The 22,913-nt window shown below is 49.1% G+C and overlaps 12 protein-coding genes across 12 annotated transcripts; 7 read left to right on the top strand and 5 right to left on the bottom strand.

The window, feature by feature from the left end:
• Window positions 1-142: 142 nt before the first annotated feature.
• Window positions 143-1,604, bottom strand: N7509_004950 (acetamidase/formamidase family protein; the record flags this gene model as incomplete). Its single annotated transcript, XM_056629587.1, has 6 exons — window positions 143-721; window positions 774-923; window positions 992-1,049; window positions 1,102-1,390; window positions 1,454-1,472; window positions 1,530-1,604. The coding sequence occupies 6 exons, from the start codon at window positions 1,602-1,604 to the stop codon at window positions 143-145; spliced, it is 1,170 nt and encodes a 389-aa protein (XP_056488889.1).
• A 1,299-nt stretch (window positions 1,605-2,903) lies between these two features.
• Window positions 2,904-4,888, bottom strand: N7509_004951 (uncharacterized protein; the record flags this gene model as incomplete). Its single annotated transcript, XM_056629588.1, has 2 exons — window positions 2,904-2,982; window positions 3,048-4,888. The coding sequence occupies 2 exons, from the start codon at window positions 4,886-4,888 to the stop codon at window positions 2,904-2,906; spliced, it is 1,920 nt and encodes a 639-aa protein (XP_056488890.1).
• Window positions 4,889-5,687: 799 nt separating this feature from the next.
• N7509_004952 (uncharacterized protein) lies at window positions 5,688-6,818 on the top strand (the record flags this gene model as incomplete). Its single annotated transcript, XM_056629589.1, has 1 exon — window positions 5,688-6,818. One exon carries the CDS (start codon window positions 5,688-5,690, stop codon window positions 6,816-6,818), a length of 1,131 nt encoding a protein of 376 aa, XP_056488891.1.
• Window positions 6,819-8,163: 1,345 nt separating this feature from the next.
• Window positions 8,164-9,131, top strand: N7509_004953 (uncharacterized protein; the record flags this gene model as incomplete). Its single annotated transcript, XM_056629590.1, has 2 exons — window positions 8,164-8,471; window positions 8,543-9,131. 2 exons carry the CDS (start codon window positions 8,164-8,166, stop codon window positions 9,129-9,131), a joined length of 897 nt encoding a protein of 298 aa, XP_056488892.1.
• Window positions 9,132-10,337: 1,206 nt separating this feature from the next.
• On the bottom strand, window positions 10,338-11,689 carry usgS (transmembrane protein UsgS; the record flags this gene model as incomplete). The annotated part of the gene is made up of 5 exons (XM_056629591.1): window positions 10,338-10,721; window positions 10,781-11,174; window positions 11,227-11,399; window positions 11,458-11,564; window positions 11,632-11,689. Coding segments are annotated over 5 exons (1,116 nt in total), but the record flags the coding sequence as incomplete, so codon positions are not given.
• A 433-nt stretch (window positions 11,690-12,122) lies between these two features.
• N7509_004955 (uncharacterized protein) lies at window positions 12,123-12,881 on the top strand (the record flags this gene model as incomplete). The annotated part of the gene is made up of 1 exon (XM_056629592.1): window positions 12,123-12,881. One exon carries the CDS (start codon window positions 12,123-12,125, stop codon window positions 12,879-12,881), a length of 759 nt encoding a protein of 252 aa, XP_056488894.1.
• Window positions 12,882-13,071: 190 nt separating this feature from the next.
• On the top strand, window positions 13,072-14,529 carry N7509_004956 (uncharacterized protein; the record flags this gene model as incomplete). Its single annotated transcript, XM_056629593.1, has 1 exon — window positions 13,072-14,529. The coding sequence occupies one exon, from the start codon at window positions 13,072-13,074 to the stop codon at window positions 14,527-14,529; it is 1,458 nt and encodes a 485-aa protein (XP_056488895.1).
• Window positions 14,530-15,480: 951 nt separating this feature from the next.
• Window positions 15,481-16,035, top strand: N7509_004957 (uncharacterized protein; the record flags this gene model as incomplete). Its single annotated transcript, XM_056629594.1, has 2 exons — window positions 15,481-15,662; window positions 15,744-16,035. The coding sequence occupies 2 exons, from the start codon at window positions 15,481-15,483 to the stop codon at window positions 16,033-16,035; spliced, it is 474 nt and encodes a 157-aa protein (XP_056488896.1).
• On the bottom strand, window positions 16,032-16,710 carry N7509_004958 (uncharacterized protein; the record flags this gene model as incomplete). Its single annotated transcript, XM_056629595.1, has 2 exons — window positions 16,032-16,236; window positions 16,289-16,710. 2 exons carry the CDS (start codon window positions 16,708-16,710, stop codon window positions 16,032-16,034), a joined length of 627 nt encoding a protein of 208 aa, XP_056488897.1.
• An 812-nt stretch (window positions 16,711-17,522) lies between these two features.
• Window positions 17,523-18,527, top strand: N7509_004959 (uncharacterized protein; the record flags this gene model as incomplete). The annotated part of the gene is made up of 3 exons (XM_056629596.1): window positions 17,523-17,731; window positions 17,854-17,976; window positions 18,038-18,527. The coding sequence occupies 3 exons, from the start codon at window positions 17,523-17,525 to the stop codon at window positions 18,525-18,527; spliced, it is 822 nt and encodes a 273-aa protein (XP_056488898.1).
• Window positions 18,528-19,059: 532 nt separating this feature from the next.
• Window positions 19,060-19,582, bottom strand: N7509_004960 (signal recognition particle 14 kDa protein; the record flags this gene model as incomplete). The annotated part of the gene is made up of 2 exons (XM_056629597.1): window positions 19,060-19,416; window positions 19,556-19,582. 2 exons carry the CDS (start codon window positions 19,580-19,582, stop codon window positions 19,060-19,062), a joined length of 384 nt encoding a protein of 127 aa, XP_056488899.1.
• Window positions 19,583-19,780: 198 nt separating this feature from the next.
• Window positions 19,781-22,414, top strand: N7509_004961 (MIF4G domain-containing protein; the record flags this gene model as incomplete). Its single annotated transcript, XM_056629598.1, has 3 exons — window positions 19,781-20,878; window positions 20,937-21,171; window positions 21,228-22,414. The coding sequence occupies 3 exons, from the start codon at window positions 19,781-19,783 to the stop codon at window positions 22,412-22,414; spliced, it is 2,520 nt and encodes an 839-aa protein (XP_056488900.1).
• Between the last annotated feature and the right edge of the window lie 499 nt (window positions 22,415-22,913).

The following is a 22,913-nucleotide window of genomic DNA, read 5'->3' on the forward strand; positions in this document are numbered from 1 at the left end:
ATTTTCAAGATGTGAAGGATGATGAGTGGACTCGAATTTAGGCATTGGGCTACTAGGAGTCCAAGCACGTAACTAGTATAGACTGGAACGGAATGATTAATTTGCAGAAAGTGTTGAAAATACTATGATAGCCTTGTATCGACTAATCAGCCGTGATGGCACATGCGCCCATCTCTCTTTTCACGACCTCGGCTTCGGGCCGAATATCAAAGTCAAAAATATCCATTGGCACCGCAAGAGTAGTACAAGCGTTTGGTATATCCACGATTCCAGCGATATGTCCCTGGACCGGTGCACAGCTCAAAAGCAAATAGATCTGGTAATCGCTATATCCGTAGCGGCGAAGATATTCAATCACCCGTAGACAAGTCTGTCTGTAAGCGACTGTAGCATCGAGATAGTGCTGCTTTCCATTTTCGTCAACCGAGAATCCTTCGAAGGTGAGATAGCGCCCAGGACCAAACTGCGGCTCGACGGGTCCAGCATTGAAGATTGGCGACTTCATGTCTAGTTTCGCCATGCCGTTCTTGATCACGGTGAACTTGAGTGTGATCTCGCCGGCCATTTCGATGGCACCACAGAAGGATATTTCGCCATCTCCTTGCGAGAAGTGCAAATCTCCGACGGAAAACTTTGCGCCGGGGACGTGGACAGGTAGGTACACTTTCGAGCCACGGGAAAGGTTCTTGATATCGCAGTTGCCGCCGTGCTCGGGACGTCCCTGGAATTCAATCAGCATCCGTCCGTATGTAGTGCGAACCGATTTTACTTACTGGAATGGTTCGAGCTCCTTCTCTGGCGACCTTCGCCTTAATTTCATCCCCAGCGCTACCCGCATGAGCGTTCATTGGGTTGGCAGGCTGCGCAACAATTCGATCTTCGATCGTATTCGTTGCGATCAACTCGCCTTCTCGACGGTTCCACTCCGCAAGAACTTCGGCGAGGGGGCACACCCCAAGATGCCGGGGTGAATCAATCCTGCAAAACGGACATGTGGAATGTGTCGGGAGGAGCAGAAAATACCCTCAAAATCCCAGATTGCCTTTGCGCTACCAGCTGGTCAGTCATTTCCATGTGGTAAACGATATCGAGGGTTCTCACGCTTTGGGGTATAGCTGATCCAGGAAGCCTCCTCCATTCTTATGATGAAACACTCCCGTAAATCCCCATGGCTGGTCCTGGAATGGTTGCACGTCCTGGATTTCGACCAGCAGCACATCACCAGGCTCGGCGGTTTCAATGTCGAAGGGGCCGGAGAGGTAGTGAATCTGTGTAAGATCTACATTCTTCACGTCCTCGGCCGAATCATTATTTCCGATTTGTCCACCCGTCCAATCGAGACACTCAATCTTTACAACCTCGTTGTTTGCAATCCTTCCACAAGAAGGAACTTGCATCTAGGTTAGCGTTACGGTATCGATAATCACAATCTCAAAGGCTCATCGTGACATACCATCCGGGTGCCAACGGTTCTGTTACATTTGCCTGTCAGTGATTGCCGGCCTTTGATCATTCGCATCGATTCTTACATGTAGACCCGGCTGATCCCTTGCCGGCTTTTCAAGATCAACCTTCAAAGCAGTCCGAATGCCCTTGATACCCATGTTCAAAGGCGCGTCGTCTTTGGGGAATGTGGCGAAGACTAATAATGGCCGCGGCTCTTAGTTATGGAGCAGGAGCGAGCGAAAGGTTTTCGAAAAAGAGATTCGAAAGTAATAACAAGAAGGTGAAAAGATAGCAGAGCAACGGGATACCGAGGAGACAGAGATAAGAGCGACCTTCTCCGCATAGGAGAGGGGTAACATCAGGTAGACAGGGATGTGGCGCCCCCCGCCCGAAAAGGTTTATCTCCAAGGTCAATGCCCTCTGCCTCCTTCGTATTAGCTGTAACACAAAGGAAAGTTTTACTTGATGAAAATGACATTTTATCGCGATGAACCCGCCCTCAACTGCGGGGATGGGCGCTGGAACCTTGAACCGTATTGGTGGTCCCTATCTTAATTCCATGTTCACTCAGAAACACCCAAAGCCGGCTGTCAACGTTTGGACATAGATCGAACATTCCATTATAGATATGAAAGTGTAATATGGTCGCTCATGTGCTCCAAATTCCCAATGTGCTGAAAGCGACAGTGAGAACAGCACAAGAGTTAGTTATTAGTATACAGCACTCCATAGCCGCAATCGACCCAGTGTTTCGGCATCAAATTAGAACTGGTGTTCAAAGTTTCCTATACAAACTTCGAGGCAAATTATTGCATTGTGTAAAATACTTCAGAATATATATGGCCAGTGCTAGGAAGTGTTTAATTGGCTCTAGCATGTTGGTGAATGGTCCAGATACCTAGTCAGTGTCTTTTGGGATGTAAACTGCAGGAGTAATCGTGGGTGGACACCCCTACCTAATCCCTCCCTAGGTATCCGGACACACCAAGGGCCTAGTTAGGAATATTGTGGTATGTTATGCAATACTAAAAATTCTGATTACTCCTACTAGCTACATCAACGATTGAAGAAAGTTGCTTTCAAGTTCAAGGCAGATACATACAGGTGACAGGCAGGTGGTAGAGATATCTACTAGTACTACTAGGGGTATGGTGTCTGTCTTAGGGATATTAAAGCTTAAGAATTACTTGAACTCATTTCCGATTTAAGTTTCCTACATCCCAATTTTTTTTGAAAATCTTCGTGGATTTGCTGGGCCCCAGGGCCACTATTCAACATAAAAAATTAACATGTAGGATTAAACGTAAAATCAGCCGAAAGGACATGATCTTTCTTCCAACCTCACTGGACAAAGTCCGACAGTCTTCAATATTGTACATACTAGATTCATTTTGATACAGTGAACACGTAAAGGAAGGATTTTATTTACACAGATGTATATGAACTTAGGAAAGGTCTTAGGGTAAGTTCTCAGTCAATGGATCTGGGGAAATGAAGCCCAAATTCTCTCGTCGGTCGTCTTGCACACGGGCGTATCTGTAATAGCATAGTCAGCATCATGAGAGACACATCATTGAACACCATCAAACGTAAGGACTTACTCTAACATAAGCCGGAACATATAGACATCCATGTCATCATTTCGGAGTGTCTTGGCAGCCCACGACTGCCCTTCCTCGCCAATCGTTCGAGCAATCTCCTGGCCAGCAGGATCCTGCTCGAAAAAGCGCACAATCTCAGGGATTTCGTTAGCATCCTTGTTGAGTGGCACATAGTGGACCCATGGGATGAGCACGTTCTCATGCCATTCTCGGAAAAAGGTCAGCTTGAGCGGCACGCTCTTGCTACGCATGAAGGCATAGAATCGCCCGCTGTAAGCATGACCATCCATATCCAATAAGTAGCGATAATTCCACGCCTCATTGTGATCTTCTCTGTCCACGACATCAAAGAACATTGCCTCGTCATAACAGTCCTCCTCACAATCGACGATATCAACGAAATGGGCGTTGAAGTATTCGCTGAGCTCTGTTTTATTTGCCTGGCGAATTTTCCATCCTTCGTCACCTCCGATGCTGCAAGTAGACTCTTCTCTGCGTTCCAAGATGTGGTGTCCCGATTCGCGTTCTAGCGATGCAATCACTCGTTGGCGCTGCATATTCCGCCAGGATCCACCATGACTGTGGCCTCCAGTAGATGTTCCTCGCCAGTAAATTTGTCCTTTCCTTGATTCCCATGGGATATCTGGTTCTGGTTCATAGCCTCCGACCTCCTCGTAGTACCATGGCGAAGGGACAGCTATATCTTGGAACGAAGATGGACGTGACATTGAGAACATTGGGGCTAACTCATTCGTGAGCTTAAAGGCATTGGGCCGCTCAAAGATTCCAAGGCTATGACGTAGTGAGGGATTGTTGCAAATATCGCTAGAGGCGGTTTGATTGAACACAAATCCTAAAGGTTCGATGGCGAAAGCACTGGTGTTGTCTGGCGCATTGCCATCGAGGCTCATGGCAGGGCTGTCGGGTGGGCACGATAGTCGGGAATTAAGCCATGTTTCTTGCAGTTCGATATTGAGAAACCTGCTTGTGAAGGCTTCAGGGATAGGTTGCGCAGCGGCTTTACTGTGGGAAAAAGCATTCAACAATGATGAGTTGGCGTTCAAACTGGCCTGAGCTGCATGGCCCTTCATTACCAGTCTGTGTAAGGCCTCATGAGGAACAACGACCCGCGGCTCATCGTGGACGTTAAACTCAAGATCCATATCCGGCAACCATTGAGCGAATTGGTTGAGCTGCTTCATTGCGGCATCCCGTTGGAAATTTCCCTGGCCGTTGCCCAGGTGGATAGGCTCGCCATTGCGAATAGAGATACCCATCACCACATTATCGAAGCCCAGGTCCTCCCTGACACGCGAACGAATTGTACTCGGGGAAAGCCCCCAAAAAGGCAACATAGAATGGTATATCGTGTCGTATTCATCGATCAACACTGTCTTCCGCTGCTTCGCAAACTCGTACCATCTATCGAAGTGGGGTGGCGGCGGCATGCCATATCGTCGACGGTATTCCGTGACTGCCTCATCCAATGACTTGGACTGGCGCGTCAATGTTTCATTGAATGCTTGCGCAGCATCGGATACGAGTATGGATATGGGATGATCGCACAAACGCTCATTGGCAATGTGGTTGAAGTTTGTCGGTAGGAACGGGATAAACCAAATGAATAAAATCACAGCTACCAAAAAAGCCATGGTCCTAGTCCTCCTCGTCGTGCGAGAATAGTAGTAGTATGATTTATCTCGAGCTCCCTCAAGAAGCTGGTAGTTGTGTTGGCCCCAGGGCCGTGCCTGGGGAAACTCGAGGATAGCCATGATGCCGGCTTGTAAAGATCGGAACAAGGTCATCAACCACAGTCGTATTCGACGGGCAGTAGGCAGCATAATACTGCGCGCAATCGACCTCGAAATTGCGGAGGGCCTAGGAAGAGGCCAGCGCGCGAAAGAGCAGGAAGCAGGCCGAGGAAGAGGAGAGAGGGAATCGCGGGCGCGAACTCAATCGTTGGCCTTTTTGGCTCGGTGGGCTCGGTGGGCCTCGAGGCACGGGGATCGGCAGGCGGGCATCGGCGTCACGGCGTCAACGCGTCATAGCCTCTGCCAGTGTGACAATGTCGGGGTGAAAAAGAAAGTAGAAACTCCGACCGAGCTGTCCAGTGGGGCATTATCCCGTACGGGAATAGAGTACTACTCTGTACGGTGTATGGAGTACGGAGTAGATTACGGACTAGTACTTGCTCTTCGCTCTCAACTCTTGGCGGCGGTATAGCTGAGTGGTATTATATACCGAGGTAATACAGGTTACAGGACTACAAGGAACAAGACTACCGCCTGCCCAAGGTGCACTAGCCTTATTCTTAGACCAATAGAACCACAGTCTCTGCGGGAGGCTCCACCTTTCATGCACCCTGGCTATCTTCATTTCCTGAGATGCTCGCTTGGCATCAAATCTAGTAGCGAAAAAGGAAAAAATTAAAGGGAAACCGTCGGATCGGTATGGTATACCCGCTACGGAGCGGAGCCGTTCCCAGAGATCGGCATTAATTAATTATGTACTCCGTACCAGTAGTACTTGTATCTTCGCACGGCACTACGAGGTAAATGCTTTTCGCCGGAAACTCGCTGACTGCTGTTCAAACTCCCGGGCAGCCTCTCACCAAGAATACTAGTACGAGTAGTACTCAGAATGGTGAACACCTCGAATTTCCTGACAAGGACACAACTCAGGAAATTATTCATCTTGCTCGGCTCCAGTCTCTGTCTCTACCTGCTGCTATTACTTCATACGACTTACCACCCATTCAACTCCCTTTCCGAGCCGCAAACGAAGACACAGCACGATATCTCCAGCGGGCCCTCGAACGAAAGCCCACCCTCCTCTCCTCCAAGCTCCAGCCCGATCGCAATCCCTCCTCAAAAACCTCGCCCGAAGAGTCCCTATTGCGTCGCTGCGTTTCTTGGGGCAGATTATCATGGTGAGGACGGCGACAATGATGATGCGGACTGGTATTATGTGGGAGCTCGGACCCTTGTATACCAACTCCTCCACTCGCCCACCACCAGATTCACGGATCCTGTCAAAACAGAGCCGATTCCGGTGATAATTATGGTAACAAAAGATGTTAGCGAAAGCAAGCGGAGGAGGCTTGAAATAGACGGAGCCACTGTCGTCGAAATTGAAGAAGTGACAGCGGACTTTGCGATCGGTGAGCCCCGCTATGCGCAGGTGCTCACTAAATTGCGGGTATTTGATCCCGAACTCATGCCATATGAAAAGGTGTTCCTGATGGACACGGATATGGTGCTGACGCGGCCAATCGATGCTATTTTTCAGGATGAGAGTACTCGGCTCAGTCCTGTTGACCGTAATTATACAGGCCCTGATGCTGAAATTGCTCCTCTGCCTGAAACTTTCATGTTCGCCGCGACGCCAGAATCCCTCGATAGAGACCATGCCTATCCGTTCTTGGATTTGGAACGCAAACAACATTATTTTAATGTCGGCTGCATGTTGTTCTCGCCATCCAAGGAGATTTACAACTTCTACCTCTCGATTTTGGACCACCCTGACATGTTTGGACATGGTTGGCCTGAGCAAGATCTTCTAAATTACATTCATCGATTAGAAGGACCCATGCCATGGAGCAGATTACATTTCTCATGGTATCTGAACTGGCCGAATATTAATGACATTGACGGACAGATGGCTATCATTCATGAAAAATATTGGGAACAGACACTGAATTTGGCGGGAAGGATTGCGCTCAGCCGTGTTTGGGAAATGCAAGGATATTGGATCGGAAAAGAAGGGGCATGATTCTGAACGCAACCCACGAGCGATGAATTCTACCTGTTGTATATTATCTTCGACTTTTAAATCCTCTTGCGCCCTTTCCTCCACATCATTATACCCGTCTGTTCCATTAGTTGAGAATTTTTCTCCCACTCTTCTTTCATACAATGTTCACAGTCAGAGAGAACGAGAGAGAACGACATATGCACTGAAGTACGATCCCTCGAGTGGGCATACTAGCCCAGAACTGGGATGATGAGACTTATGGTAAATGCAAGAGTGGAAATTGGTGGATTTTTTGAATGTGTACCTGTTCCCCAAGCTTCCTATGGGAAGGTATTGTGGCGGATAAAAGGACACAATAGCAGCTGAGGGCAAATAAAAACACCACCCAAACGACCATCTTGTTTATACTAAATTATTTCATAACTAAGAATCACATTCTGAACGCTTTCGACCTAGCAATAAAAGATTCTATTAAATCCTAAGGAAATTATAGTATTATAACAATGACCCACTCACTATTACCAGGGAATACAATACAGTCTGATCAAGATTCCTGGTGGAATGGCTAAAATTAGACTATTAGACTAGTGTGTTTCAAAATTATGCAGGTTCGAGAATTAAAGTCTAAGAGTGTACTCCGTAGAGGAAAATCTTGATTTCGAATATTACTGTAACCAGGTATCTCCACTATGACTCCCACTATGACTCTACCGGATTGACAATAAAGCAACAAGCTACTCTCTTGATCCCCCCAAGCATCTTTCGCATCATCGTTGCTTTACTCCGGAGGTCTTCGGGAAACCGTGGAGACGTGAACACTAGCGCCACAGCTACGGATTCCACGAGAGCCAATTGACGATCTTTATTTCCCACGCGATCAGTGCGATGTTAAGTCGATGCTATCCACATTTTCCCCTTTTGTGGGCATCTCTACTCCGTAGGTTGTTTCGGCCCCAATTCCCAACCCCTCTAATGTACTTTGTACAATTTCGCCCCTATTTTTGATGTGTTAGCTTCCATTATCACTACGTGCTGGTTCGAGCATTCGGACTCATTTTGAAACCATCGGTCTTCCGTTGATGCTTAGAGCGTTGGTCCAGTAAAGGGCCGATAAATGGAATAAACGAGTATATAGCATTCGCGGTAATGAGAGCCATCGTTCCTCAAAATATCGCAGTCGAGCGCCAGGATCGTCCGAGGTAACCAAAGCGCATCCTTAGCACGGCACTACCGATCGATTCATGATCTTTGGCCTATCAAAACGAAGAGCTAAAGCTTCGAGAGCGAGGCTGTCCCACCTCGCAAGCTCTTGTTTCTCTTCTTCTCGCGAATCTTTCAATATTTCATAACTCCAACTACCATCATGACAGTTACAACTCCATTGGCCCTTACCACCACCTTCTCACCACCACCAGATTGTTTCACTGACACATGGTACATTGAGTATGTAACAGGCGAGTACTACTACACCACTTCGATTTCAAATTCCCTCGAGGGATGGTATCTCAGCCAGGGGCCGACGAACTGGAGGACCTGTTTCCCTTCCGGATATGAGGCAACGACCGATTTTTACTACTCGCCAGGCGTGTGTCCATCGGGCTATTCCATAGCCAAGTCGTCGGTTCTTAGTATTGGAGTTAGTTCAGAAACCCGGGCAACCTGCTGTCCATCGTAAGTTCAATACATACAAAGATGGACCTCTTTTGATGTATCCTTTCGTTAATGATTGTCGCTATAACTAGAAGCTTCACTGCCCAAGCAGATAATTTTTTGGTGTGGTACTCGACCAACCGATGCTTTTCGGCTGACACCAAGATGGACCATGTATGGACTTTCACCCAAGGGGGAACGGTAACTAGCATGACGACCTCTGGTGGACTGAATGCCAAGGCGGTTTTCATTCGATGGCAAGAAACCGACCTTCAGACGCCGGCCACCACCACCGCCACCACCACCACAGGTTCGACTGATACCACCACAGACTCAACCGCGACCAGCACGGGGTTGAGCTCAGGACCATCGGCTACGGCGGCAACCGCGACCGCGGCCGCGGCCGCAGACCAGAGTAGCAATTCATCGCAAGGAGGATCTTCAAGGGCATGGATTGCTGGGCCTGTCATCGGAGCTGCGGTTGCGTGTGCTTTGATCGCGCTCGTCGCCACATGGTATAATCGGCGACGATGGCAGCAAAAAAATTCTACGAGATCCTATTACTCGCCACAAGGTCCGCATCGTATGGCAGAACTTTACCAAGAACCCAAGCTGGCTGAAGCCCCATCCGAGGCTATTTACCCAGGACCAATCGAACTTCCTGCCACACACCATCGATAATGGCGTTATTTTCTTTAATTTGTGGAGGACCTATTCAGTCCACGTCTCGAATGGGAGAATGGGATAGACTAATAGCAAGAGTAAGTGGAAAACTGCGAGGCGTTTTATGACTGGTATTCTGTTTGCCTTTAATGACCTCTATCGTGAAGCTTGTCTGGGCATGTAACTTGGATAATAGATAATCGGATTCTGCCTTAATCTATTACCTACCAGCTTGAAGGTGGTGACATTATCTAATTTGAAATTGTATATACCTTGGAAGATTACAAGAGAACATTCTAGCTGGTAGCAATCTTTTCTCGACTCCCAGGGTTACTGTATACTAATACTTCAAATACTAGTACCTAGGTATTAGTATTCGCCAGTGGTCGAGTCATCCATGCTATTCCATTGTATAGTCCCTACTAGGTAGAAGTATACTCTGATGGGACAATCGCGCAGTTCCATCCATGGATCTCGTCAATTACGCACTAAATGAGACTAATAGTAGTACGAGTTCACACCTGGAATATGAGATCTATGGAATTCCTGTCCACCGGTAATTCCACTGCCCACCCACGCCGTCCTGTTGTGGGTGGGGCCTAAGTTAAACATTTTACCACTTTCCAACCTAATTAGTATCCTACCCAATATGCTCAGTATTTTGAACTTTTAAGGTCAAGGTAGGATAGCTTCACTCATGGCTGGCAGAGCCTTATAGGAAACACTGGTACTAGTAATTTGGGTCGCTGAAACACTGGGTCGATTGCGGGTAGTTATGGGGCGTAGAGTTGCTTGCCATCGAGGCTACCCGGGCCGCTTATCTTTATTACAAATGGAGTTTAATCCATGGATGCCAAGCCTCGTCTAAATATGCTGGCCTTGTTATCATGTTTCTAAATTTATTGCCAATATGCCTATGTTCTTTATGGATTCGGCCTTTTGCTTTCCTAGCATGATTAACTACTGCTCCCTCCATGGCTCTAACGTAAAATTAAGAGGGCTTTGGGGGCAGTAATTGGGACAGAAATAGTTGAAAGAAACCGATATCATCTGCTTCACTTGTCATCCAGCCCTGGCCTTGAGTCATTTCCCCTGCATTTCTTAGGCATATGGAAGAGGTAAAGCGTAAAGTACTTGGCCGGTCCTGCGATGTAGCACCCGAAGGGTAGAGCTAGGAATTATCCATGGGAATGCATGACATCGGAAATGCGATCCGAACGTTACGATAGCCAATTCAAATGAAAGCAAGCCTTTATGAGAACTTTTTGTTTGGGGACTGGGATTCGTACCATCTTTCTCATCACTGGCGACATTGAGGTTATCAATTTTGTCAAGAGATAATTGAAGGAAGTCATGCTTGTTTGCCCAGGTGACCTGACTCTCTGCAAACCCCTCGCTACTCGCAGGTGGTGGGGGTGGGTCGGTAATCTTGGTGACGAGATACGCAGTAGATGCTTCAGCAACACCATACATGAGGACGCCAATGAATGGAGTTTTCAGAATCACGGTGAAGCCAAAAGCAAAGCCGAAGAGCACGCCCTCGCGATCTCTGAACCAGCGTTGCTTTTGTTCGGGGGTGAATTTGACGCGGCGGAAGTAGGGTTGGAGCTGTGGGTTAATTAGACGACGGATCATGAGATTGTGCAAGTGAGATAAGGAAAACTCACCAGTTCTCGCATCAGGCTGCGGGATGCGAAGTAGGTATGCAGGAATCGTACGAGATATGCCTTGGGTAGAACGAGGCCGACGCAGAAAATGACCGTGGCGGGCATAGACCCGACATGCTTGGTGAAGGTGTAATAACTTGCTGCCGGCAGAACATATCGACCGATATAAGGGAGGCAGGAGATAAGGTATACACCGACGAGAATACCTACCCTCTTGGCGTAGCGGTTGAAAAAAGCTAACAAAGCCTCCGCTTTCGGCGCCGAGCCACCGGAGCCGCCTTTGGTTGGGTACATAACCAGATTGGGATAGTACATGGCGCGCAGCGTGTCGGGGTTCTCGGACTTGTGCTTTTGGATGTATGTCCTGTCTACCCAATAGATCGATTGCATGAAGCTTGAGGTCTATTAGTACTAGTCGGGTGGGTCAAATGGCAACGATGGCTTACATTTCGTCAAGAGTCGGGGTCAGATATCCCATCAGAGTCATCAACAAGAAAGGCACTTGAAGAACAGACTTTGAAATGAACTCCAGGGCGTTTAAGAGCTTGTTGTCCCATGTTACTTGATTGAGGTTAACCAGAAAAGAGACCATGTAGACGGAAAATTTGACGGTTAGGATCTAGGCATCTCACATCAGTGATCAAAAGCTGTGATAGAGGAACGAGGCCGCGTCATACCGGGATTTGAACGATAAGCTGAATGGCCACTCCAACTGCCACGGCCAGGGCAGCCTGGCGGAAGTGTTCATATTTGAAGAGCTCCGGGTTCGTCAAAGCTCGAACAGCTGTATTAGAAATTGGTTAGCTTCTAGAATAGCCAACCAGACTAACAGGGAACATTGAAAGACATACTTCCAACCACCACAAGCTGGAAGCCGCGGATGACGGCATTGGGCTCGAAATTGGACATTGCCAGGGGTGCTTTCTTGGGTGTCCAAATACGACAGTGGCCCAAATACCCTCCAGTAGAATGAAATTTGGCAAAGCAAGGACGATATTGTATAGATATGTAAGAGTTAACAGCGTGACTTGTTTCCTTGTTTCAGGCGCCATTGAAAACGGCATCACGTGACACGAGCGACACCAGATCACATGATCATCATTTATGCCTGAGGCGCAAATCACATGCCCCCCGCAGGCCTGCAGCGAGTTCATTGGGAAGCACACGCGAACCCGGGGGGACCACTTGCGATAAGCTGTTGCTGCCGCTGCCTCAGCCGCCGTCTCAACCCCAACTTGCCCCCTGCTGCTGCATACCCGAATCACAGAGGCGCGCCATGCATCCCAAGTGATTTCCACTCCTCATGACCCTATAAATATCCCGTCAAACCCACCCGGCGATGATGTCCGAGTCTCTGCGCGAGCCCGTGGGTCAAACACCATCCATCCGCCGTTCTTTCACTCTCCCCACGAAGTTAAACCCACTGTCGCAACGTGGTTCGGCGCCGCCAGCAAAACTATCGGAAAACGTCATCTTCTATCATCCCTCCGCGAAGATCGTTCATTTCGCGCCCCGGGCCCTCGCCCCGATCCCGTCCAGTTCCGCGCCCGCCGATTTCGACTACCCCGTTGATACCATCGAATCACTCCCATGGCGTTCGGCGACTGAACGAACGGTCGCAACAGCGCCGCTTCGACTCGAACGTGTCCATGGATTGACCGCGTTCCTGAAGTGTGGAAATGTCGTCCACGCGATCCTGAAGAACTCCCAGTGTTGGTGTGTGGATGGCGTGTCCAAATTCGTGCTGCGCATTCGCCCGCTCACCTACTATCGCATCGAAATACCACACGAGACAGAAGAGGACAAGAGGTTAGTTGGGGATCTGAAGGTCGCGCTACCAACCATTCTTCGGTATGAAGTGACGCCTTGTCCTTTCAAGCGCGCATTCACCGTGGAACTACCCGAGGATGCGATGGCACCGCGGCGCAAAAGGGCCTGGCGACCCAAAGAGCGAAAGGATAGTCTGTATCCTGCCTCGGGGAGCAGTCAAGGGGGGTCACCCTCGGAAACGCGATCAGAATGGCTAGACTCCGCTAGTACCGGAGAGGACACGGATGGAGGTACAACAGACGACTGCGCATTAGCCCCCCCAGAAAAGTAATAGCTCGGCATCTGATGCTCTTCCAAACACTGACCAGCCGCCGTCTCCCCTCGACAATATCGAATTTCCGTCCCCACCAAAGCCCATTAGACGATCGGCTACCGAAACTCCCCAGACATTCTCCAGCCTCCTCGCCAAATTTGACGCCGCCCCGGTCCCCGAAGAAGGTGAAACTCCGGAAGCCACGCCCATGGGGCAGGAAAAATCAAGTACCGTGGGTCAGGATGAGCCTATTTCCATCCCACAGGTCAAGGTTGACCTTGCCCCGCGGCCTGCCATCGATTCCCAGGTTGATGCAGCTGGTGCAAAACAAGCATTCATTTTTGCGCCTGAAACACAAAGTGTGACGGAATCTATTGCACAGTTAGAATCCACTGCCAGCACTGCCACTCCCGAGCAGCCGCACCCTGCCGTACCAGAATCTCAAGCAACACCTACGGCCGCCTCGGAACCTGAGGTCAAAGAGGAGCCTGTGGTCAAAGAGGAGCCTGTGGTCAAAGAGGAGCCTGTGGTCAAAAGGGAGCCTGTGGTCCAAGAGGAACCTGAGATTCGGACCACATCTAAAGACGAGACCGAACTAGAAGTGACTGACAACAAGGCATCCGCTTCTGCGCTAAAAACTCCCGAAGTTGCCAGCGCCGACAAAGGGCATGAATCTGCCCCCATTATCGTTTCAGATTCCACTCCGCCTGAGAACGAGAGTCCTGAAGAGCCATCTATCACCCTGGAGTCCGATGAGAAGGAGGCAGTATCACAATCTCATTTAGAACCCAATTCTGCGCCTTCGCCTATAAATGCGCCTATAATGACGTCTGGAGAAATAGCCGATCTGGAGCCAGAACATATTCCTGTGCAGATACCTGGAACAGAAACGGCATCAGAATGCGATACTACACCCGCGCGTGTACCTAAACCTGTTGCAAAGGCTGAGCCAATATCCATACCTGCGTCTGAACCGGAGCCAGAAATAGAAGCCGACCTCGATCACGACAGTTCATTCTCATCCACGCCGGAGTCTTTCCATTCAGTAGACCCATCATCACCCTCCGATTCTGTTTCAACGCATACGCCCTCGATGGATGTACCAATGCCGGACATTCATCATTGGAAGAAGGAAAATGAAGCTCCCACACAGCCCAAGAGGATCTCGTCCAATCCAGTCACACATGGATTTGCACCACAAGTCGATGGTTCTTCAAGCCGAAGTTCCCCTCCTGTCACTGATGTCCCCGTCCTGAAGCCACACCCCCTGGCTGCAGTGTCTTCTCCGTGTAACGACCCGCCGAAATCTTCTTTGGCTATTCCCTCCACCACAAAGCCTACCTCTGCATTCGCTGTGAAGGCTTCGCCTCCAACCGACTTTGATCACATGAGCACCGAGTTCCGCCGTCGAGCAAAAGGCAACCCGAGAGCGCGATGTCTCCCCAATGCCTCCCTCGTCCGCCATCTACCAACCAAGGGCAGGGGACGAGGCTTCGTCTTTTATTTCCAAAGCCCTGACTCTTGTTCTGGTACCTCCAGTGGCTCTTTTCATCGTCCTCCTGCATGTGGCAGCGCGCATTGTGATCAACCCTGCAATCAACGCGACTCTAGGCGACTCCAGACGAGGCTCAACATCATCCGGAAAACAAACAATCACCGAGGATGATTTCAGCTTTCCGCTCGATCGCGAATCCTCTTCCGAATACGAGGACGCGGAAATCAACAGGAAGCTGGATCCTTGGGATCTGGACTAGTCCTACTATTCACCCCCACCCTGTATAATCATTCCTCCTTTTTATTCCCCGGTTTTAATTCTTGATCATATTCCTCCTTTTTAATGCCCAACCCCCAACCATTTTCATGTGACACTATGCTTTATATTTATGACTTTATTTACCCTACCCTGCCCTACTCTACCTTGCATCTCGAACGCGTGAAATTATGGGAACATGTGGAAACCTGGGATGATTCTGTATTCTAGCGTCGCATATAATTATCATTCGGAGGTACTTCGGTCATGCCATGGCTGTTGTTGGACTGCAGCATCGAAATGAAACGAATTATTCTTTTTTACAACGCTTCTTCCGTGCGGTGCTAAGACTCTAGATATTTTCCCAGCTGGATCTGGCAGCTCGTCGTCTGCCCTTCCTCCTTTTGATCCGTCATCGTGGCAAGAAAACAAAAGAAAGGAAGAATCCGAAAGAGGAGCATACGACGATATTAACAAAAGCCAAACAAAATGTGAATAAACGTGAATCAACAGTATAAATAAGAGCGACCCAGGGACTTCAAGAGTAGAGCATATTTATCATTTTGTATCCTACTTACTAAAGTCCGCCCCGAAGTCCGCCCCGGCGTCCGCTGCTGCCCGGGCCCACTTTACTCCCCACCAATCATCGCTCTCAATGTCTCAGGCACCGGCGCTTAATTGTTTGTACAGGAAGTATACTTCAGAACAGCCCTCATTTGGTCTTTCTCCATTACTGTCCTCTTCTCCGGTTTCTTCCCTTTGCAGTGCTTTCTCATCAGTATTATTTTGTCACAGCGGCTTCAGATCATATCTCCATCGAAATCAGATATTTCAAGGCTGTGAGAAATCACACTGAGTTGAAAGACCATGCTCGAGCCAATTCATCTCCCCATTCTGGGGGCTGTTGCGATGCTGGGTCTCATGGTATTCCGAGGACTCAGACTGCAGCATGATCCCCGTGAGCCACCCTTACTACCGAGCAAGATTCCAATGACCGGTCATCTACTCGGGATGATATTTGAAGGTCTTCCGTACTGGGATAAAACTGCGTGAGTCTTTGCTAAAGTTTCAAGCATTACCTTCCAAACCAATGTGGATGGAATAATTTTGCTGACCATCTATCTCCATAGCAATAAGAACCCAACACATGGGATCTTCGCCTTAAACTTGCTGTTCACGAAGGTGTATCTCGTTTCTTCGACCGAGATCATCCGTTTGATGCAGCGCAATCAGAAGACTCTCACGTTTGATCCTATCAACAGAGTCAGCATCCAGATATTCAGCGGCATCAATAATGAGCGGACACTGCGCATGGTCAGTAATACGCATGAGGGGGACCTGGGACTGGGTGCTGAATGCTCGAAGATGGAATGGTCAGATACAATACCTGTCAGGACCAACTACCGCAGGACATCACCTTAGAGAGTATCAATGCCAACATTACGCAGATTGTCAAGCTTAAATTCCACCTCCCGCCCCTGAGCCTCAAGGTCCAGATACCCAGGTGCATTCTGCTCAATAAGGCGCACCCACAGGTCCATATAACCGAATCCCTCATAGAGAAACTTGCTGTCCATTCTCGTTGCCTCCAAGAGCTCAATAATAGGACGGTCCATGTTCAATCTATTCCCATTAGAAAATTCACGTTGGAAACTGCACATGGAAAAGAACTTACGGCTCGTTATACTGCGGCGGGCCCCCAATACACGACTCTTCCAAATCCGCGACACGCCGGCCCAAACTCTGACCAAAGGCCATTACCTGACCCATATTCCAGGCTCGACGAACAATCGAATCGCGGACACTGCCGTCAGAGCCAAACTCGGCTATCGTCATTCGCCCTGTGGCAAGCTCCGGCTCTTCGATCACATACCACGTGTAGTCTGGCCCATCGGCGAACACTACCGTGCCACTCCGGGTCATCGAGAGAGCGTGGAAATCCGCTGAGGAAAGGTACAGCTCAGAGAGAATATCGCTAAGCGCGATAGGTGTCGCGAGGTTGAGAAACTCCGGGATATGGCTGCGCGGTGCATGGCCCGGCCCCGCCTGGTCAAAGGGATGCTGCCCGTTCCATTCATCTTGATGGATATACATCATAATCAGGAGCTTTACAAGATAAATGTAGTTCCGGGGTGAGTCTGTGAGTCTACTAGTGGTAGACAAAGGAACCTCTTGTCAGGTCGTGGGGCTTGCTGCGAGAGTAATGAAGCCGGGTAGTCGCGAGCTGAGGTACATGCTGGGGCACAGCTATGGTAAGACTGCAAATAATAATTAGACCTGAAGAAAGGTGAATTCAGCATTGGCTGTACGCACCTCGCGGAATTCCTGACTGGCGGTAGCCCATTTCTCAATTAGGGCTCGCCGTTGACGCAGCCCCTCTTCTGGGGTTGAGACTGGTTGGTATTCTTCCTGCAGTTATGTACCAGTTAATATTACAAATGCTTATACGAGAGCATTTCAAGGACTCCCTACCTTTACGAATAGCAGCCATCCCTTGGCTTCTTCCGGGAGCTCATCTGAGGGTAAATCTGTCGGATGAAGGTGGATCTCGGGAATGCCCGCTGGCCAAGACGCGTCTGATGCCGACTGTGCCATTTTGAAATTCAATTTGTAGAAAAAAAACGTCAAAGGAAGAGACTAGAGGGACAGATGAATGAGGAGCCTTCCAACTGAATGCGCGTCGCACTGATGAAAAAAAAAAGTTTTACAAGGTGAAACAAGTAGATTTAGTCTTTGCTTAGTTCAATATTCGGGATTTCATGCGGAAACTCCGGCACCTAAATAGCTTGGCGCTCTGAAAAAAAGGGAACCACTATGGAGTAGAGTAAAGAATCATTGTCTAAGCGAATTTCGCCAAATAGTGTGACCCTTGCTTGTTCCGCAGGGTCCTGTCGCTCCCGATTTACTCGATGGCCCCGAATCTAGTCGAAGATGCGTTGGACCAAATGGTCATGATCACGATGCAGAATGTGAAGACATATTTCGACAAACTGAAAGACACTCCCAGTCTCCATTTGTATGGTTGGGTACGGAATATGATCACTGTTTCGAGTACCAGAGCAACGTATGGACTGCTCAACAACCCCTACAATGACCCCGAGGTTGTCAATGGATTTTGGTATGTTCCCAGATAACGAGGGTGCAACGTGTCGATGACACGGTGCTAACAACAATTCTTCAACCGGGATTTCGAGAACAATTTGAACTCCTTGCTGTCCAACTTCCTACAATGGCTAACAGCACGCAAGGCCTAGAAGGGCCGCAGAAAGGTGTCTCGTGCTTTCTCTGCCTATTACAAGAAGCATGGCATCGAAGAGGGATCCGCATTGGCCAAAATGAGATACAACAAGTCGATAAAACAGGGTATGTGTTTGGAATATTTCTCGAAGCTAGAAGCGCCTGTCCTATTTGCCTTCCTGTCGAGTACCGTGCCGGCAGTGTTTTGGGCTATTTTCGAGCTGTTTTCCAATCCGCAAGTTCTCGCTGAATTTCGATCTGAAATCAAACTCAACGCACTGTCCATCTCGGAGGATGGCACGCACACAATTAACATCACGGCTCTCAAGGAGCACTGTCCCTTCGCCCTGTCCTTCTTACAGGAAGTTTTACGTTTCCGCACAACTACAATTACGCTTCGCCACATTATCGAGGACACGATGCTCGGTGACAAGTATCTTCTCAAAAAAGGAGGTTTGGTCTCAATCCCAGCGAGTGCCATCAGGAAGCGTGCTGATGTATGGGGAGATAGCGCCGGGGTGTTTGACCCGCGGCGATTCCTGAAGGCTGATCCGGCAAAGGGGCCAACTCGAAAGAACCTCGTCGTACGGGTGGATTCACTGCATTCGGTATTGCGCCTGTCATTTGCCCCCGACGCCATTTCGCCAGCACGGAGGTGTTGGGAGTTACGGCCATGATGGCATTGCGATACGATATCAATCCTGTTGGCGGTATCTGGAAGGCTCCCTCAATCAACACGGGGGGCAATCAGCTCCAACATGAGTCCCGTGAAGGGCGAGTTCCCTGTCAACGTCAAGCCAAGGGAGGAGTACGAAGGAACCAAGTGGATGTTTCATTTCGAGGCAGGTTAGGGTCAGTTCGCACTTAATGTGGGATAGATAGTAAGATAGTAAATCCTCACTGTGCAATAACACAACCAATACAACTACACCATGCATAAATGGATGAGTGAAAAGAAACCAACTTCAAACGAATCGTTAGGTACATTGGTGCATAGAAAAGTATGTACACCTTGAAAACAAGGTCATGAGTAACCATATCAGATCAAAGGGCTTTTTCTTTTAAATAAGAGCCACCATTAAAAAAACGCCGAGCAGATGCAAGAAAGAGCGAAAGCCATCGCCGGAATGTTGAACTAAGCCGAGTACAAGAACAAACCGCCGCTGGGCGCCATCGTAAAGAGGAAAGTGGGTATCAATGCAGAAGAGCCTAAGCCTTCGCAGCCTTCGCACCACCCTTGCCCTTCGCCTTGCGCTTGCGATCCCGCTTCTTCAGGCCAGTCATGCCCGTCTTGCAGATCTCCGCGTACCGGGTGTAGAAAGCTTCGAGTTGGTCTGCAGGAACGACTGTGGAGAACTTGACTCGGGTAGCCTTTGAGGCCTTGGCCTTGACAACTTTGCCATCTTTCATGGTTCGTGGGGCGCTTGTGTTTCCATCGGTGGCACGGATTAGGATGGAGGGCTGGGTGGTTGTGATATTATCGATTAGGGGTTTCTGGGAGAGAGTGACGGAGCCTCGCGATTTTTGGGTGGTTTTTGCGAGAAGGTCGGTGAGGGATGAGAAGAACTAGACATATTCAATGTTAGTGATACATGGTCAATGGAGCGGTGCGGTGGTCTTTGTGTCCGGTGATAATGTGGAATTGTGGTGTGGAGCCAAATTCCCCGGTGATAGGAGGGGGTCAGAAGCGGGAAGGAGGAATTACCTCATCGGTTTGAAGGTGAGGTGCCATAACGAGATTCAATGTTGCAGAAAAGGAAGTGGTTCAAGTTAGCTTGCGCAGTCACGATGGACACTCCGCGAGTCGCCAAGTGTCGTGGGGGTGGGTCACCGCCTGGCAGAAAAAGTGGATCTGCCACCGCCCGCGATGGACTGAGAAAGTTGAAGACTGAGAAAGACCTGGAGGAAAGACCACTCAACCTCCACAACCATGCCACGTCCAATGCACAATACCACCTCGCTCCCTCGCGATCTGCGATCGGAGCTGGGGATCAGGGACACTTACGGCGAAAAGAAGCGAAAACAGAACGGTCCTAGCTCACGAAAAGAACGAAGACAAGCAGAGCGAACGGAGAAGAAGTCGAGAAGAACACCAGCCCCGCCGGTCCGAACCCAGAATCAGCATTCGCAGAAGAAGGACAGCAAAAAGGATGGTAAGGACGATCTCGACCAGGTCGAGGATGCGCCGAAAGTCAAATCCAAAGCTGCCTCCAAGGCACCCGGGGTCAAGCAAAAGGCAGCGCCCAGATTGAACAAGGCGGAAGAGACCGAATCCGACGATAGCGAACCAAACTATCTCGATGAGGATACAGACGAAAATGAATCCGATAATTCCCAAGAGGAACTTGAAAGCGATGCGGACGATGATATCCTCGACCGTGGACATGTTTCATCAACTGTCAAATCAAAGCTAGATCAGGACGATGCGGAAATTGCAGCTTTGGAAAAGAAACTGGGTCTAAAAAAGGGCAAAAAACTACCCAAGGCATTCGCGGAGGACGGATTGGACGATTTGATGGGTAACTTAGCGGAGGATTCGGAAGACGACAGCAAGAAGCGCAAACGTGAAGCAGACGATTGGTTGCAAAGTAAAAGACAAAAGGCCCAGGAACGGCAAGCAGCAGCTATGGAGATTGACGAAGAGGGCGACGAAAGTGACAGTGAATTAGAGGTGGATCTCGATGAGGAAGTGTTTGGCTCGGACGACGGCAGTGAATTCGACGGTTTCGACCCTGAGGAGAAAGCCCCTCCCAAACAGCGTGAAAACCCATACATTGCGCCCCCAACCAAGAAAGAGGTCACACCGGGCCAGAAATACATCCCACCTTCACTGCGTGCGCGCCAGGACCCTGAAACTGAATCCCTCACAAGGCTCAAGCGACAGGCCCAAGGACACCTGAACAAGCTTTCCGAGGCCAACTTGATCTCTATTCTCGCTGAATTTGAGAAGCTCTACCGTGATTATCCACGTCAACATGTCACTTCAACAATCATTGATCTGTTGATGGGTTTGATCTGCGAGAGGTCCGTACTCCAGGACACCTTCCTGGTTCTTCATGCGGGTTTCATCGCTTTCTCTCTACAAGGTCATGGGCATGGATTTTGGTGCGGAGATTGTGCAAAGGATTGTGGAGACATTGGATGCTGAAGGCGACGAGCGGGGCGGCTTCGAAGGCAAAGAGAGCATGAATCTTGTCTCCCTTCTTGCCCAACTCTACAACTTCCATGTCATCGGAAGCCCGCTGATCTTCGACTACATTCGTCTCTTTCTAAAGGAAATCACGGAGAGCAACACCGAGCTACTGCTCAAGGTCATTCGCAGTAAGTATCTCCTCACCACCGGGCATCCAATATTGTCTTTACTAAACTGTCCTTAGATTGTGGTCCCCAGCTTCGGCAAGACGACCCGTCTGCTCTGAAGGACATTGTCCTGCTCATTCAACCAGCAGTGGCAAAGGCTGGCGAATCTAGTCTGTCTGTGCGAACAAAGTTCATGATTGAGACGATTACCGATCTGAAGAACAACCGCGTCAAATCCGGTATCGGTGCCTCCATTACATCCGAGCATATCACCAAGATGCGCAAGATCCTGGGATCAATGAACAACTCTCGCGTGATCCGCGCCTCCGAACCCATCAACATTACCCGTGCCGACATTCATGATTCTTCCAAGAAGGGCAAATGGTGGTTGGTCGGCGCAAGCTGGAGAGAAGATCCGTTGGTGTCTGCGCGACAGGAGCTTGTTGGTGTTCAAACACGAAACGACACTGCGGTGGCGGATGACGACAGCGAAGCTGAGCCTGACCTGGGAGATCTCGCCAAAGCACACCGCATGAATACTGATGTTCGCCGATCAATTTTCGTGGCCATCATGTCTGCGAACGATTTCCAAGATGCCCATGTTCGCCTAATGAAGCTTCGCCTGAAGCGTGCACAAGAATTTGAAATTTCTCGTGTGCTGATCCACTGTGCCATGGAAGAGGAGGTACATAATCCTTACTATACCCTTATCTCCCGGCGGCTCTGCGGAGATATGGGCCGACGTATCAAGATGTCCTTCATGTTTGCCCTCTGGAACGTCTTCAAGCGGATGGGTGAGCGAGGAGATGACGAAGATGAGGATAACTTTGACCCAGATGACCAGGAAAATGGTGTCAGCATGAAGTCTGTCGTCAACTTGGCTAAGATGTTTGGTATGCTTATTGCGGATGGAAGCCTGACGCTGAGCGTTCTCAAGAACCTTAACTTCGCCTATCTGCAACCCAAGACCAAAACATTCGTGGAGATCTTGCTCATCAGCATCATCCAACAATCGCAAAAGACCAAGAAGGCCAACAAGAAGAAGAAGGCAAACAAGGATGTCTCGGAAGAGTCGAACAGAGACGAGGAGTCATTGATGCAAATCTTCCTGCGCGTTCAGGATACGCCTCATATCGCTAAGGGCCTGATCTTCTTTATCCGCAAGGTTGTCGCCAAGAGCGATATTGTGACTGAAAAGGATGAGAAAATGATCCGCTGGGGATGCAATGTCGCCGTGGACGCACTCAAGGCTGTCAAGGATTAATGATTGCATACGAGGAGGTATTTTGTCCTGTATTATTTATCTGCATCTAGAATATACCCAGATTATGCACATAATCAAAAAGTTGAACATATTCAATTCAAGTTATCAATAATGCTTCCAACCTTGCCTTCAAGTTGGAAGTTGGTGTACCTGATTAACGCCATGCAGCCCTTGTTCGCTTCTTAACTCGTCACTGAACTCTCTCAGCGATAATCCTCATACCAACTTGAAGGAGTAGCCACCTCTCCAAAATCCTTCTCCGACCTCGCCATCTTCATCTGCAACAAAACCTCTTCAAACGAAACCCTCGATTCCAAATCCGGACTCCCCAAATCTTCCAGATGATGCGAACAGCGCGGACATCCGTGTTGTCTGATATACTGCTCCATACTGGTATGAAATGGGACCTTGGGCATATTATACTTGACAAAGCAATTCTCGCACCGCCAGCAAAGCATACAATATAATCCATACCGTCTTCTCTCCTCACAAAGCGAAC

The sequence above is a fragment of the Penicillium cosmopolitanum genome, assembly GCF_028827165.1.
Source record: "Penicillium cosmopolitanum strain IBT 29677 chromosome Unknown utg000006l:49.0-5199605.0:1.0-5204138.0, whole genome shotgun sequence".
NCBI lineage: Eukaryota > Fungi > Ascomycota > Eurotiomycetes > Eurotiales > Aspergillaceae > Penicillium > Penicillium cosmopolitanum.